Here is a 17,270-nt window from a genome sequence, read left to right as displayed (position 1 = left end):
TATTAAAGAAAAAAATACTGTATCTTGGATAGTTTGTATTTTCAACATTTAGGTTCTAGGCATTTGTTGAATGACTGAGCATTTTTATAGAGGACCTAACTTTAGTTTTAACTATTCTTTACACTTTTGAAATTAATTTAAGAAAGTCAAAGCATAAATTTTTTTTTTTTTAGTTAAAAAATATGGATGAAATTTTTCTATGGAATTTAATGAAGTCAAAGCATAATTTTCTTTTTAATTAAAAAATGTGGATGAAATTTTTCTATCTAATTCAGGTTTTGAGAACTGTTTGCATTCAACTGAAAATGTAGCTGACTGGCACCCATATGACATTAACATACATTTTATATCTAAAATGTTCTTATAGATTTTATTCATTGTAGATTTAAGACCCAGATTTTTAAACTATAAAATTATCATCAGTTAATTTTGACACATCTAAAAGAAAAGACCTACAACAGTGACATTCTGAAGACTTTGCTGAGAAGGTTGTGTTGTGGAATATAGAATCTACTGCACTACCCACATCATGAACATTTGAGATTGCTTCTAATCAAATCCAATTATAACGTACATAAAGCTGAAGGAAAAGTTAGAATTGAAGAGGACAGCTATATAGGTCCTTTAACTGTATGACACAGAAAAAGTCACAGTTTGAAAATTAACTATCAGATTCCTAGAATAAGTTTAGTATTTAGCCTGATATCTAACAGCACATCTTATTAAATAAGAAGGAATGTTATTACTATTTGATACCAATATTAGATCTGTCACATACATAACCTGAAAGTACAAACGACTAACTTAACCAGGGAAGAAATCTCAAGAGAAAGCAGTCATAGCCACAATTAAGTTTTCCAGTTAATTTGTCATATGCTTGAAGATCTGAGGCAGCTAAGTGTCTAATCCTTTCTTTGCCCCATAAATGATTCCATACTTGGGACAGATTATAAAGACTAAGAACCATCTCCCCTCAAAGGTTGGCATTAAAACTTTCTTTCTATCAATTTAGAGTTGTTTCCAAATATTAGGCAGCAACATTCCAAGTTGAATATGTTTGAAAAAATTTGGAATGATATTAGAGCAGGGAGCTACCCCAGCTTGGACAAGTTAAAAAATCCCTTTGGCGAGTCTTTTATTTTGTTAATCTTGTTGTTTATTGGCCAGAAATACATTCATTCTCTGAAAAAACAAAGAACTTCACATCTACACTGATGACAATGCTAAAAAAACAAAAAGTCTACAACAAAGAAACAGAAGCTCCAGAAAGTGATACCTTAGCTGTGATATAGGGGTACACATTTTGCATGAAATCTCTATTGTCCTCCTGTTGGCCTAATATGACAATTTGTGAAACAACGGATGGTAACTATCTTATAGTCCATTCATCATTTTTCATAGTATTATCTCACATGCAATCCAACCTTGATAAGTAGGGGGGAAACACTGGTTAGTTTTCCCAGAATTACACAGTAGAGCAGGTGTAAGGTACCAAGAAACTGCACTTACTTTTGGTGTTGGGCAGGAAGCTGTAGAGAGGCGAGATGTAGCCTGAGCACGAGGCGATTCAGAAGGAGTAGTGCTGAGGGAGGCTGTGTCTCGTGGGAGCACCTGAACGCCACGAGAAATAATGGAGTCTGGAATCTGAAAAAGTAGAGCAATGGTTTAATATTCTGAAATGTAAAGTCAATAACCACACCTAATTTTTTGGCATTCTTTGCTGTTCAGCTGTCACATATTTGGTATCACTTACTGTTAGTTTTAAAATGCATCCAAAAATTTGGAAAATGTTAGAAATCTTTAGATTTAAAATATTTTTCATAACCAAATAATATTTCACAAAAACTTTTCTAGATAAGAGGCAGTATATCACTGTGGTGAGAAGTGAATGTTTGGCATTTATACATCGGCTTTACCATTTAATAGTTTGAGATCTTGAGCAAGTTATTTAAATTTAGAATATTTTCCATTTTCCTTTCAGATTCATTCTCCACCCTTCTTCACCCTCTGCTCTAAGCTGACTTGTATGGACAGCATTAACAAGCTATCTTTGGCCCTCTGGCTGCTAGTTAGGTTCAGTCAACAGCAGCTATTGGCAAAAGACTTACCATGGGAAGAAAGTGAGGTCTGGTATTTATTCTCCTGGCTCCCTCCCTACCAGGTCACCAAAGGTTGGCTGTCCCTCAACTCAAGATAACAGCTCCTGTCAGGTGGTCCTTGCTTACAGCTCTTTCTCAGGGTTCTAACAACAGCTCCCTTTCCTTGCCTCATTAGACACAGGGGCATTAAAACATTCCATCTGACTGCTTCTAGTCTCAGGGCACTGTGTTGCTTTCCCTAAACTCTGCCCAAATCATTGTAAATACTAGAGTCCCTTATTAAAGTCTCCTCAATCACCTGGTTTAAGTGTGCTATCCAATTTTTGCTGGGGTCCTGACTGATATATCTTTTGAATCTCCATTTTATTTATATGAAAAATGAGGATAATGACAGCACCTGCTGAACAGGATTACTGAGAGGTTTAGTAAGAAAAGATAATGTATGTAAATAATTTGGCATCTCCAAGTAGTAAATACTTAATAAATGTTGGCTACTTTTTTTTTTTTTACTGTCATTGTGTATCATGGACTGCCAAAAGAATGAACAAATCTGTCTTGGAAGAAGTACAACCAGAATGCTCCTTAGAAGTAAGGATGGTGAGACTATGTCTCACATACTTTGGACATGTTATCAGGAAGGACCAGTTCCTGGAGAAGGACACAATACTTTGTAAACTAGAGGGTCAATGAAAAAGACAAAGACGCTTGAAGAGATGGATTGACACAGTGACTAAAACAATGGGATCAAGGATGACAACAATCATGAGGATGACGCAGGACCGGGCAGTGTTTTATTCCATTGTACACGGGGTTACTATGAGTCGGAACAAACTCAATAGCGCCTAACAGCTACAACTGTTTCTACTGTTATTATTACACCTACCAGCAGGTTGATGAAATTGAGTAGTAGCAGTAATCCAAAAATATACAAACAAAAAGAGAAATACTAGTGTAGGTTATTTTAAAAGTTATTAATATTCATATTTCTTATAAAATTTATTATTTTGGGCTAGGCATAATTTATTTAATGTTCTGGTTTAATATTAATAGGCCCATGTCTTCTAATCTCAGAATGAAAATTTGATCACTTTTCAAAGTTTTGTGCACAAGAGTTGAAATACATATGACAAAAGAACAAGCAATTAACATTTAAATACTGACTACGTGAAAAGGAAGAAGTATCCTGACTTTGTGACCCAAGACGTGCTCTTGATCTTATGTGTCATATCTTCCTCACAAAGGACATAAAATTATGTCCACAGAAGCTCCTTTATTTAGTTTACACACCAACATTCTCAATACCTATGGTACTGCACCATTTCAGAGCTGGGCAATTTATGTGACTTATGAACAATATCCTCATAACTAGGATGAAAAGCAATGAGAATTCTGAGAAGAAAAAGGGCTCCATCTGCTAGTTCATTGAATGTTTAATTGTGATAAGTATTTTCAAGAAATGAAGAAAGATAGTTTAATTCAGAAGAACTATTTGCTGCCACAAATGTCTAATAAAAAAGACCACGTATTGGAAAGAGGAAGGAAGTCAAATGCCCCTACTATGCTTTGCATGGCACTATGACCCCTTCCTTCACAGTAACTACTACACTTACACTGCACTTACATGTGTGATAGTTTGATCAGGATCTATCTCCTACACTAGAAAGTACTGTCGTGATGATGGAACTATTGATACTATTGTATGTCTAGTACCTAAAAAAGCACTTACACAAAGTAGTATGTGTTTATGTGACCCATATATCTATCTCTCCACACTTACACACATACACATGTGTCTATATTTACTACATATCTTTGTGTCAGTGTGTATGAATGTAAAGAAAACATTTGGATATTTGAGGGGAAAGATAAGTTTAATTTTTGGGTAAATCATCATTGTGGATCTAGTTAACATTGGCAACCATGACTTTGCAATTTTGTTACACAGTGTGAACATAGTTTTTTTTCATTTCAAAAGGGAAACCTATGATAGAAATAGATACTTAGAGATTATTTGCAGAGCAATTGTAGCTGAAGCCAGAGAAGCAGATGAGATCCTCAAGAGAAAGACTATATGGGAAGAATATACCAGGACAAAACCTAGGAGAAAGAAGACAAAATAGACACTGAAGAACAAGATGGTGGTTGTCACTAGTTGCCTGAGAGGCATTTCATTGCTTGGTGAAGACAGAAAACTGATTACAAGGGATTAAGAAAGAGTCTGACGTAAGGAAATGAAAGCAGTGAATATGGATTACTCTGCTGATGGACATCTGTATTGTTTTCATTTGGGGGACATTATAAATGACACTATGAACATTGTTGTCCATGAATCATGATACACATGTGCATAAATTTTGGGGATATACACATATTTGAGAGTAGAACTGAACATTAAAGGGTATGAATATCTTCTTTTACTAACTTTCGAATTGGTTGAACCAATTTATACACATCTCAACACAGAAAGATATGAGTTCCTTTTATTCCAAAACTTATCTCTACTTAGTATTGTCAGAATTTTTAATTTTTTCAAATCTGATATCTCATTGTGACTTTAATTTCTCTTTCCCTGATTGTTAATAAGGGTGAGCAACTTCTCATATGTTTACCTGCCATTTACATTTTCTCTTATGTGAAGTCTCTGTTCAAGTCTTTTGATCAATTTTCCATTTATTGGTTTTTTTTTTTTTCATTGAATTATTAGACTTTGGTATCTATTCTGGATAACTAGTCCTTTATCAATTGTATATGCCAAAAATATCTATTCCTACTCTGTAGCTTGTCTTTACACTTCCCTTATCATGTTCTTTGATGAACAGAAGCTTTCAATTTTGATGTAGTTATATCTATCAGTTTTGTTGGGTTTATATCTATCAATATTCTCCTTTATGGTTAGTGGGTTTTGTGCCTTAAAAAAGAATTCTTCTTGATTCCTTTTATCAGAGTACCAAAACCAAACCAAACCCGTTGCTGTCAAATCTATTCGACTCATAGCTACCCTACAGGACAAAGCAGAACTGCCCCACTGGGTTTCCAAGGAGTGGCTGATGGACTTGAACTGAGGACCTTCTGGTTAGGAGCTGAGCTCTTAACCACTGCACCACCAGGGCTCCATAGGGAACTACAAAAGTCTATCCCTCTACTAAAGCAGCAAATAAAATGAAAAAAGAGTGGTCCGAATCAACTTTACCAGAACTCTGGAAACTAATAAAAAGTTTACAGTAACTATGCAAATGAGTAATCAAGAAAAAAAATAGCTGAATCTTGGTAACAGAGTTTTGTGGCATTTTAACTTACTCTGGCCCTATCCACTGCTACCCAGCTGGGTAGCATCCTTGAAGACAACAGCCCACATTCCTGACATAGGTTTCCATTACTGGAGAGAGCAGAATCTTTATTTTCAAAGAACTGTGGTTGCTTGTTTTGATATGGCTGGTGGCTCCTTGAAGAAAGGAAATCACACTCAAAAGACTTGCTTTTATTTCACCTAACTCAGAACTCTCACAGGGCTGAAGTGCCTAACTAGGGAGTATTTGGCAAAACATTTAAAGGCAAATCTGTTAGCTGATGCTGCCTAGGGTAAGGAATAACATTTGAGCAAACAACAGACAAACTGAAAAGCCTAGGAGTAAAGGCTGAGAAATAAGATGAATTGGGGAATAAGGGCTTTGAAAAGCCCCTACATATGTCTGGGAATCTAGAAGAACACACACATGCCCAGGGCTGGACATACATTCAGGAGAGACCTGAGAAGGTCCTAAGCTTGTACCTCTGGCTGATCTTCAAGCTCTGGACAAGCAGGAAATGATGGCTCAGGGCAGAGTTGTAAACTACCCAGCTGAGTGCTGAAGATGTGCCCCAAGAGACACACAGAACCCATCTGCAAAGACTGGAAGGTTTTTCTTCTTTTTATTCCAGGCATTAAAATAAATCTCTGTTGAATCACTAGCTGATCACTAAGCTAACAGAACAGAGACTTTAGAGGCCACACACAACAAAGAATCCAGATTTGACAAAATTAGTTGGAAGAAAGTCACTAAACAAACAAGTGCAGAAGCAGCAACAACAAATCCTGGAGAGGGAGGCTGATTTCCAGAGCTTCCACATTATAATATTCAAAATGTCTAATTTAGAACCAAAAAAAAAAAAAAAAAAAATGGAGAGGCATGTAGACAGACAAGAAAGTATTGCCCATACACATGGAAAAAAAAAAAAAAAAGGAAAAGAAATTCATAGTAACTGTTTCTGAGGAAGCCCAGACATTGGACTTAATAAAAAAAGGTTTTAAATCAAGTATTTTACATATGCTCAAACACCTAATGAAAACCATTGACAAAGAAGAAAATCATGAAAATGAAGTCTCATCAAGTACAGAATATATATATATATTTTATTAACTTTTATTGAGCTTCAAGTGAACGTTTACAAATCAAGTCAGACTGTCACATATAAGTTTATATACACCTTACTCCGTACTCCCACTTGCTCTCCCCCTAATGAGTCAGCCCTTCCAGTCTCTCCTTTTGTGACAATTTTGCCAGCTTCCAACTCTCTCTATCCTCCCATCCCCCCTCCAGACAGGAGATGCCAACACACTCTCAAGTGTCCACCTGATATAATTAGCTCACTCTTTATCAGCATCTCTCTCCAACCCATTGTCCAGTCCCTTCCATGTCTGATGAGTTGTCTTCGGGAATGGTTCCTGTCCTGGGCCAACAGAAGGTTTGGGGACCATGACCGCCGGGATTCCTCTAGTCTCAGTCAGACCATTAAGTCTGGTCTTTTTATGAGAATTTGGGGTCTGCATCCCACTGATCTCCTGCTCCCTCAGGGGTTCTCTGTTGTGCTCCCTGTCAGGGCAGTCATCGATTGTGGCCGGGCAGTCATTTTTTCTTAATGATCAAAAATAAACTTTGAGATTATGATGAATACAGGGGGGTGAGGGGCTTTGAGGAAAATTGGCAAAAAGATTATTAGAATGCTCTGACTTGTGAACACCTGTCTGGATTACTTGCATATTTCATTATTTTACACTTCCAATATTTTACATTTCTGCAAGCTTTAGAAAACTGATAGTAATGCAATGGTTCTTGTCCATAAAAATGCAAAAAAATGTTGTCTTGAGAAGATGCAATTGATTATCTCCCTGTGTATACTGACCAAGTTTTCTACATCTTCATAAATTCATGCCAGCATTGTGACTGACAATACATGAGTTGGCTTTGCAAATACTAAAGCCACAGAATTAACTTCTATCTAGAAGTTTTCATAGGGAATCTCTGATTCTACTTTTAAATGTCTTTCATTTTGTCATTCCCAAGATTAGGAAACTAAGTCCAAGAAACTCCACCATACTGCACCAGCAGTACCTGTCATTTGGGCGAACTGCTCTCTTCTCCAGTCACCAAAATTTCTTTACCACATGTAAGTTACCTTCCTTACCACAGGCAAGGCTGAGACCTGCTACCCATGTGTATTCTTTGAATTCTCCTTTGAACTGGTTCTAACAGTTTACTGGTTCTCTCACTAATTAATAAGTTAAATAAAATCTTTCACATAGACTTACGGTATTTTATATTTCTATGAGTGTCATGACTCTACCTTTAAAAAACAGTACCCTTTAACACCTATCATAAGTATGTCCTCCAAAGGATTTGGTTCCATGAGTTTATCTAAATATTTTTCTCACTCCACTGCTGCTTATACCTTAAAGCTTTTTTGCTCAGATCAGTAAACTGCCAGAGTAAACATTCTATTGTTTAAAATTCTTAAGCTGTGCACTGTAACTTATCATTCACGTATTTCAAACCAAGGTCTAAAATCATGATTCTCATTCTTAAGAAGAGTTTTTTAACTAGCTAGTTACCTTCCAGACCTTTACCCTCTTTTTCTCTCCCGCCCTAAGAGGTGCTGCAGCATAGTCGTCAAGAGTGCTGATTCCAGAGCCACAATGCCCTGACCTGAATACCAGTTCAGTCTAGCTAGTTATGTGTCCTTAACCTTTTTGAGCTTCAAATTTCTCATAGGTAAAATAAGGCATAAACAGTTGATATATGTAAAATGTTTAGAAGAGTGACTGACATTCAATAATTACTATTTTAATATATCAAAATCCTCATGGGTAGAAACAATAAAATCATATGTACATACATGTATATACATATACACACACACATATATATATGCATGCTTATATGTTCCTTAATTTTCTGACCAAAACTTTACTATGTGTCTCTGATCTTTTGCAATGGTGTCATTTGTTTGCAGATGAATCTATAGGAGTGGCAGGTTGCTAACTCTTAGCACTTGCTTTCTCAAGTCTCAAAAAAATGCTCCAGAATGATTTTTCCTGAATGGCCATGTGGATTTGACATATTGTTTTTTCCATAATCTTTATCAAGAGGAAATCACCAAGTCTTCTTTCCAGGACTAGCAGGAGATTTTCTTGCATCCACTAGAGCTTGAAGATCATAATTATTCTGGACTTGTTCTCCAGAAAATTTAATTTCTCAGTCAGTGAGACAAGATGTCCTATTACATATCTTCTTGGTATCTTCCCTCTTTGTCTTAAATTCCTCCTCTGGCTGTCATTGTGCCTTTGATTTTTTAATCTATCAGTTTCCATGAAGCGACGAAGCACAAGTTGTCATTTCAGATTTGGATCCAGTCTCATAGAAAAAACCTTCACACCTATTTTGCAGCCACAGAAGGGCAGGATTTATTTTCCTTCTCTTCCTGCTTCTGGTCACATATCCCTCACTCTCTGTCCTTTTGAATCAGGTTTTATTTCTCATCCTAACATAAAGCTTCAGGGTTTCCTATTTGATACATTTCAGTCACTATAAGGAAGATTCTTCCTCTATTTGGTAAGACAGTATGTACTAAGGTGTATTAATTAAGATGCCTTTTGGTAACAGACAACAGGATACCCAACTCTAATTAATTAAAAAAAAAGGTAATTTATTAGCTCATGTAACTGAAAACTCAAGAGGTAGCTACAGTTCAACAGGGGCTTGAGCAACTGTTTCAAACTATGTAATCAGGACCCAGCATCTCTTTCTCTTCCATTTCCTAGGTTTTTACTTTACTGTTGGTTCAATTATTAGCAGGCATTCCCAAGATGGGAATTTTTGAGATTGTATATTTCCTCAAACAGAGTCTGTGTCCCTTGTCCTAGTAGTTCAAATAAAATCTAAAAGATGTGACCTACTAGCTCTGACTGACCTGAATTACGCGTTCCTTGAACTAATAACTCTGGCTAGGTGAAATGGATATGCTGATTATTTTAAACCAATCAGAGCCTAACCTGGAGGTTTCATCAATCCCACCCAAACTGCATGATTTGGAAGTCTGGTGTAACGTTAAGAAAAGGTGAAGTGAAATGGCTGCTGGAGAGGTAACTAACAAATATCCATTACAAGGGGTATTCGTCAAATGTCTTTATCTCCTGAAATAGCAAACTGATTAGTTTGGCACTAACTAGTAATCAGATCACTAGTAACTAACTATGGAGGGTCAGTACATTGATTATGCTTTACTTTCTTGATCACAAAAATGGATAATTTAGTTAGGAAAGTACCAAAGTAATAAAAAGAACAGCTCCTTAGTTAGAGCGTAAATACTTTATGGGCTGTAACAATTTATTCATTTTTGTATTGTGTTTTGCACCTAGAAAGAATCTTTAGAATTCAACTCTAAATTTACAAAATTTACACATTTTTACCCATATATATATAAATCTCATTTGCTGTAAATAACCTCTTGTGAGGGTAATTATTATTTGTTTTAGAGATGAGAAAATTGAAACTTAAATCTTAAATAACTTTCCCCAAGTTTAATTAAGTGGTGGAGTCAGAGTTTATATTCAGGTCTTCAGATTTAAATTTGCATGATTTTTGTATTATTCCACATTGCTTCACAGACCCAGAATGTGACCAACTGAGGGAAACTGTAACTTTTCTATAGGTAATCTAACCCTCTCTTCTGAAATTAATTTTTTAAATTTTACATTGGAAAAACTTGTAAAAAAACAGCCAAATAATATACAGGGATATCTCAAATGACTGGTCTCACGTAAAAACTTTCTGAAATACTGACAACAAACCAGGTCATTCAGAGCCAATGTGTTAATGAAGTTAGTTATCAGGAGGGACCAGTCCCTGGTGAAGGACATCATACTTGGTAAATTAGGTCAGCAAAAAAGAGGAAGAGCCTCAACGAGATACACTGACAAAGTGGCTGCAACAATGGGCTCAAACACAGAACGACTGTGAGGATGGCGCAGGACTGGGTGGCCGACTCGATGGCACCTAACGATATAACAACAACAACTAGATAAGCATTCACAGAATTAACACAGCTTCTATAGAAGCATGAAGAATATTGAAGACTTTCCTCTTCATTACTTTCAGTCACTTATTTCTTCTTTTCTAAGGATGCCATGTCTGAAGAAAAAGGGCAGAGTACTGTTTGATGTATAGCTCTGATTATCATTTTTGTCAAAGAGTACAAAAGTATCAGTTTACTTACAGCACAAAAAGACCAACATGAGGGGAAAAAAAAGAACAATACTGGTACTTACAAGGGACTTTTAAATACCAGTTAACAAATGATAAAAGTTCCTGTGTGTTCCTGCATGATGTCATATGAAGACACCCAATTAGAAGAGTTTAACAGTACTTCTCAATGAGTTTCTCAGAGAATTAAGCACTAATGTTTTAAGGCATTCACTGTATGTAATAACTTCCCTTCTATGCATCTAGAATGATACTAGTTAAGTCAATCCTTGGGAGAACTGGAAAAAAAAAAGTCAAATCATTTTCGGTATACTCACCTGAAACTCAGAATAAAATAATTTAAACCCTGGTTATGAATACAGATACTTCCACTTACTTTAGTTTGAAAACCAGAATGATAATTATAGTTGCTGTGGTTGCTTAGACAAGAATAAAAAAGACAGCCCTGCTTCGCGTTTGGCTCATGTTGTAATGTTTATAATTTATAGCACAGCTGTATCTGGAGAATTCACATACTAGTTGTAAACTGAAATTCACTAATACTTTTACTAATCAAGATTTAAATTCTCTACCTGGCCTCTGACTAACCCAAATTTCTTTCCAACCAGGTATGACTTACTGAATATAAGGGCTAAAGTCTTCACTTGGATTTTTATCTTCCAAGAGACTACTGATGCTGAGTTTTGTTTTTAAATCCTGGGTGTCATTGCTTCCTAATTATTTAAAGCCAAACTCTATTATAACTTCTTTTTATCCTCTTATTTTACATATGTATTAGGGAGTCATATTAATTTTTTGTAGCCATGGTCCAAATTATCACTGCTAACTGATTTATACTTATAAGTTTAATCTTCTCTAGCCCGGGAATTTTTGAGAACAATCATTCAACCAGTGATGAAAAGAACTAACAAGTATCCTTAAAAGTTTTTTATTTGAAGATTAGAAATCACAGAATTTGCATAGAGATACAACTGTCTAATAGGTTGTAAAGAGAACACAATGAAGGAAAAAGAGATTCAAAAAACACAAGGAAAAAAAGGAAGTTTAGTATAAATTAAATATTAGTTTGACCAATTTATTTAGATCTTAAGATCTAAAGTGATCATCTTAAGGGATCATCTTAATTAAGCCAGGTAATTTATTTAAAGATATGTGATGAAATTGCTATAAGAAAACAAAAAACAAAGAAACTTCTGAGCAATGAATTTCTTGGAAGTCATGTGATAAAGGCTACAGAACCTTAATGACAGCAGAGTACTTCAGGCACATGAGAAACTCCATTAAATTAAATTCCTTGACAGAATAAACTCAGTGGCACAGTTTCCCAAAACAGCACTGTTCAAGATCCATCAGAATTAAACAACCCATCTTCCAAGATATGATACAGCCTACCTCCAAAGAGAGAAGGCAGGCTGAGTGCTCACAAAAATCATTAATGCAAAAGCCTCTTGTCTTACCCGTTCATCTGCACTGTGTGTTGCATGATGGGAATGATTGATGAGACCAGGGATGGGCTGCTCACCGTGTGCCATGACAACAGCAGGACTGGTGTAGAATGGATGCTTCTAATGCACAACACATAACAACTATGAATACAGTGACAGGAAAACATGAAACTACACAAGCAAAATGATGAAAGGAAAAAGGGTAAAAACAAATGGAACAATGAAATGTCAAATTTTTCCAAAATGTACAATGATACAATCAGCTTACATCTCAAATGCTATATGCTTTTTTTTTTTAAAGATTGAAATGGATTATACTTTTTACTCTTTCAATGAAGAGTAAAAGGGAAAGAACATATAATGATTTTAAAATGCACCCTATTTCACCAATCAGTTCCATTAAAAAACACACACACACTCACTCCTTAAATACTTACTAGGCTTAAGTAAGAACTTAATGGATCACTGGATGGATTTGGAAGCAGAACAATTAGGTCTTTAGTGAAAACAACACATACTGGTTGTCCGAGTGAACACTTCAAAAGGATATCTCTATGATCCTTTCTAATCTGTATGTTGTCAAAAAAAGTCTGACACTATGTTCATAGCCAAAATATCTGGATGATTTATAAAACTCTAGGAATTATTTCCTACAGCAATTAAATTTTCAATCTTCATGCTCTTGGTCAATAAACAATCATCTTTCCCAGAAGTAATATGCTATTTTCTGAAGATATTACAACACACCGGGTGGACTATACTACCTATGGATAATTATGTGAATCATTTCTGTGACTTTATGAAAACAAACTTATTCAAGTTCTTTATGGTATTCTAGTTACCTCCACAATTTCCCAAAGAAAAAATCTGTAATACGCTGGTACCATCTTATTAATACCTATCGCTTCATTCAATTAAAATTGCAAACACATTATATCCAGTTGCTCTCTATACCACTAAGGTAATTTGTTTTAAGTAATATTTGAATAAGTGCTTAAAGAAAATTCAACAATTGCTGAAAAGTTCTGTCTTATAAAAAAAATCTTTATTAATCTTTCCCAATTCATTTTTTGAATTATCTAAGCTCTTCTAGCTCGTTTGCTGCTTCTCTAAGAATTTGTGAATTTTTGATACTCTGAGCATATGAATGTTTTATATTTAATATAATGACAAAAATGGTATCTCCGAAGAATTTTTAAATGTCACATTGTTTATCATTGCAACTTTTACTCCAGTAGGTAACAGCAGTATCTTTGAGGCCTCAGGCGTCAGAACAAATGTGAGTATCTTTAGGACTTTACATAGTGGAGTGAACACAGTAGTGAATTGTCATGAATATCCCAGTTCTTTCTTGAGGATACCTTAAAGAGGTATTAAACTTATGGAGGGACAGGATAAGAAAGAGGGAAGAAATCAATACATTTTCCTGTGGTCCTTTAGAACTCTGGGTCTCTCTCAGGACGCTTACCTTGGCAGCAATGGCTGCTGCAGTTATATGTGATGAAGAACTGTCTTCTGTTGAAGCAACACCACTGTCTTTCTTCTCTTCTTCCTCTTCCTCACATTGAACCCCCTTGTCTTCTGTCTGTTTATGGGGACTGGTTGTGGGAGGAGGGGAAAGAGGAGGTGGTGGGGAAGGTAAATCTTCAAGTTCATCATGCACCTCCTTTACTTTTACAATAGCATCACGTAAAAGGTCGATGGCGTGAGGTAGAGCTGGCAGTATGAACTGAAAGCATTCCTGTGTGCAAGAGGAAGGAAAAAAAAATGAAGATGGACCACTTTTCTAGGCAGATAGAATGGTGTCAATCAGATTTATTTGTGAATTTGAATCTGCATTCTTCCTCCCCATCGGCCTCAAGAATAAAGAACAATATTTAAAGTATTGTGTTTGTAACATGAAGTGAATATGGCACGTATTACCATATTCTCCATAAACTGAGGGGTTACAGTACTGTCTAAGCACATATTGCATTTTTTTGAAGGAAAATTTATATACAACTTTGGAGTTAAAATAGGAAATAGTTTTGACCTTTTTAGTTAAAGCAGGGCACTAATGAGGATCAAATTATTTTATGAAGAGATCTAAAGTTCTGATTAACATTATGAAGTATAAAACAAAAACCAAAAATAGCTAGGAAAATTAATATAACATGTAAAAAATAGAAATAAGCTTGCACAGAGCATTGCATAAAAGCCTACAGAGTGTGTTGATCAAGTGCTCACCATTATTCATAGCGACCCTATAGGACAGAGTAGAACTGCCCCACAGAGTTTCTAAGCAGTGCCTGATGGATTCAATTGCCGACCTTTTGGTTAGCAACTGTAGCACTAAACCACTACATCACCAGGCTTTCCCACCATTACACAGAGTGTATCAACAAAAGAGAATAGGCGAGAACTCTAAAAACGGAAAAAAGGACCAGATACGTTTGAGGAATGGGTGGAATTTTTTTTTTACATTTAAAGCAACTTACCTTAAAATCTAAGATGCAAAGAAATTTAAAAATTTTTGTGGGTTACTAGGATACCTGGAAGACGCCTAATCTTCTGACCTCTCTTTGTATGGCTCAATCATTTTACTGTTTAAAGACTGTGTACTAAAAATTTAACTTCACCCAAAGAGAGGTCTGGCTTTTGCCTCCGTTTTGTGGGAGGTTATGTTTAAGCCTTGGATTGTCTGATAGGAATGCCTCTGTTTGTGTGGGGGCTTGGGTCATGTCGAATAGTTTAACAGTGTGACTTAGGGTAGGGGCTTTGCATCACACGGTCTCAGCCCAACCTCCAGAGGGGCTGGAGACTGAGAACAGCCACGTGGGTATTTAGCCATGTCTACATGATGGTGTGTGCATAAAAACTCTGAACACTAAGGCTCAGGTGAGCTTTCCTGGTTGGCCATCCTCTGAGTATACTGTCATACATCAATACTGAGAAAGTAACACTGTCTACGACTTCCCAAGGAGAGGTCAACCGAAATCTTCGTGTTTGGAACTTGCCTAGACTCTGCCGTATATGCCTCTTCCCTTGGCTGTAGTGTAACAGTTTTCAGTGAGTTCTGTGAGTCCTTTTAGAGAATTATCAAACCCAAGGGCAGTCTTAGAGACCCCAAACTTGCAAATGGTGTCAGAAATGAGTGTGGCTTTTTGGACTGCTCCCTAACTTCACAGTTAGGGTCAGGAGTTAGGATGGTTTTGTAGACTGTGCTCCCCTGAATATCACAAAGATAGAAAAAATCCAAAATAGGAAAATTCCTCAATAACCTGAGAGCAGAGAAAACTTTCCTAATTATGACTCATAATCAATAAGTAATAAGAGAAAAGATAAATAAATTTGACTACATACAAATATAAAGCATTTGCATGGCAAAACTATCATAAGCAAAGCAAAAAGGCACAATTTAACAGACAGGAAAAATATTTGAAACATATCACAAATAAAATAATAACATGCCTAATACATGAAGAGCTTCTAAAAGAATATGGGCTCGAGAAAAAGAAATTTGAATGGATCTTAGTAACATGAATAGATGTTCAACATTACTCATAATAAAAACATAATCTAAAACTACACTGTTACTTTTTCTATTAAAAAAAAAAATTTTTTTTTTTTTAGGCTAGCAAAAATCCAGAAGTTTGACAATGTATGCAGTTAGTAATGATATGAAAAAACACGCACTCTTACACACTGCCAGAGGAAATGCAAAATAGTACAACCCCTACAGAGGGGAATTTAGAAATACATAGCAAAATTATATATGCATTCACACTTTGACCTAGGAATCTCACTCAAACGAATACGCTCCACAGACATACTGACAAATATACAAATATACAAAAATACATCCAAGTTATGCAGGATTATCTGTAATGAGAAAGGATTAAAAATAACCCCAACGTTCATCTACAGGGAATTGGTTGAAAAAATCATGGTACATTTGCACAATGGTATATTAAGCATCATTATAAAGGAATGAAGAATATCGCTATGTACTACCATGGGTTGATCTCATGTATGTATTGGCAAGTGAAAAAAACAAGGTAGAAGAAAATAAGTATACCACAGTTTATTTAAGAAAGGGAAGAAATGAGTACGTATATGCGTGTGTATGTTCTACTAGAACTAGTGATCCTTGGAGAAATAGCTGATTTTACACGTGAGGTAGGAACTAAAGATGAGCTTTGTGGAAAAATCTTCTCATACCAGAGAGAAGGAAATTATCAAAGGCTTCTAAGGTCATGTCAAAAGAACAAAGGAGCCTCCTTGAATAAGATCCATCTGGCTAAACATGGGATAATTTCAGCATCGATATGGAAAATAAATACAAGTTAAAATACATGAAATATGTTTATATTTATGAGTTAATGATGCTACTTAAGAAAGGAACTGGTCACATTTGGAAGATTCTAGGGAACCATCAAATTATTTCAAAAGCAGTACATAAAGGAAAAGACTCAAGCATTTACCTTACCTTTCCAGTACAAACTGTATATTCAATAGTAACCAAATAATAGATGAGGGAAGTTTCTATTTATGGAAATATTAAACTAATAAATAAAGAATGATATAATTAAAATACCATTACTCTGCAACCACTAATTAATAAATGGGGCCCTGGTGGCTGCAGGTAGGCAGTTCGAATCTACCAGCCACTCCTTGGAAACCCTATGGGGCAGTTCTACTCTGTCCTATAGGGTTGCAATGAGTTGGAATCAACTCAATGGCAACATATTAATTAATAACTGGATCTAAAATATTGAACATCAATGGCTGATAACATAAAACAAGAGCCAATCAGACATTATGTGCCCTCTGATGAAAAAACATATGACTACCTATGAAGCAGCTTTGTTAAAAAAAATTAAAAACTGAATCCGACCAAGATTTTAGATTTAAGCATTAATTCATCACAAGAATTACAGAGACCAAGGAACATGGTAAACTATACCATGGGATGAATCAGTAACATCTAGACTGGGAAACTATAGAGGACTAACAACCCAGTTTTTTCAACAAACTGTGAGAAAAAACAAGAAATAGAGAGAGATCCTATAGATTAAGAGATTTAAAAGTAATATGTGGACATTATTTGGATTATGATTCAAGCAATCAAAATATTAAAAAAAAAACAATTTTTTTTTTTTTTTTTTTTAGATTTTTCAGACAACGAGATACTTGAACATGGAGAGCTATTTATGACATTAATTATTGTT

General features: G+C 35.5%; 1 protein-coding gene across 6 annotated transcripts in view; it reads right to left on the bottom strand.

Moving 5' to 3' along the window:
* Nucleotides 1–17,270, bottom strand: part of GPHN (gephyrin) — a 570,865-nt gene that overhangs the window by 213,725 nt on the left and 339,870 nt on the right. For all 6 annotated transcript variants that reach the window (XM_064292607.1, XM_064292612.1, XM_064292608.1 and 3 more), the window contains exons 7-9: nucleotides 13,529–13,801; nucleotides 12,073–12,180; nucleotides 1,510–1,644 (exon numbers count right to left, since the gene is read on the bottom strand). In XM_064292607.1, coding sequence (XP_064148677.1) covers nucleotides 1,510–1,644; nucleotides 12,073–12,180; nucleotides 13,529–13,801 — 516 coding nt within the window. The remainder of the gene's footprint in view (nucleotides 1–1,509; nucleotides 1,645–12,072; nucleotides 12,181–13,528; nucleotides 13,802–17,270) is intronic.

The sequence above is a fragment of the Loxodonta africana genome, chromosome 10, assembly GCF_030014295.1.
Source record: "Loxodonta africana isolate mLoxAfr1 chromosome 10, mLoxAfr1.hap2, whole genome shotgun sequence".
NCBI classification, from domain to species: Eukaryota; Metazoa; Chordata; class Mammalia; order Proboscidea; family Elephantidae; genus Loxodonta; species Loxodonta africana.
Note: the sequence above shows the minus strand (reverse complement) of the source record. Positions and strands in the feature narration are given on the sequence as shown.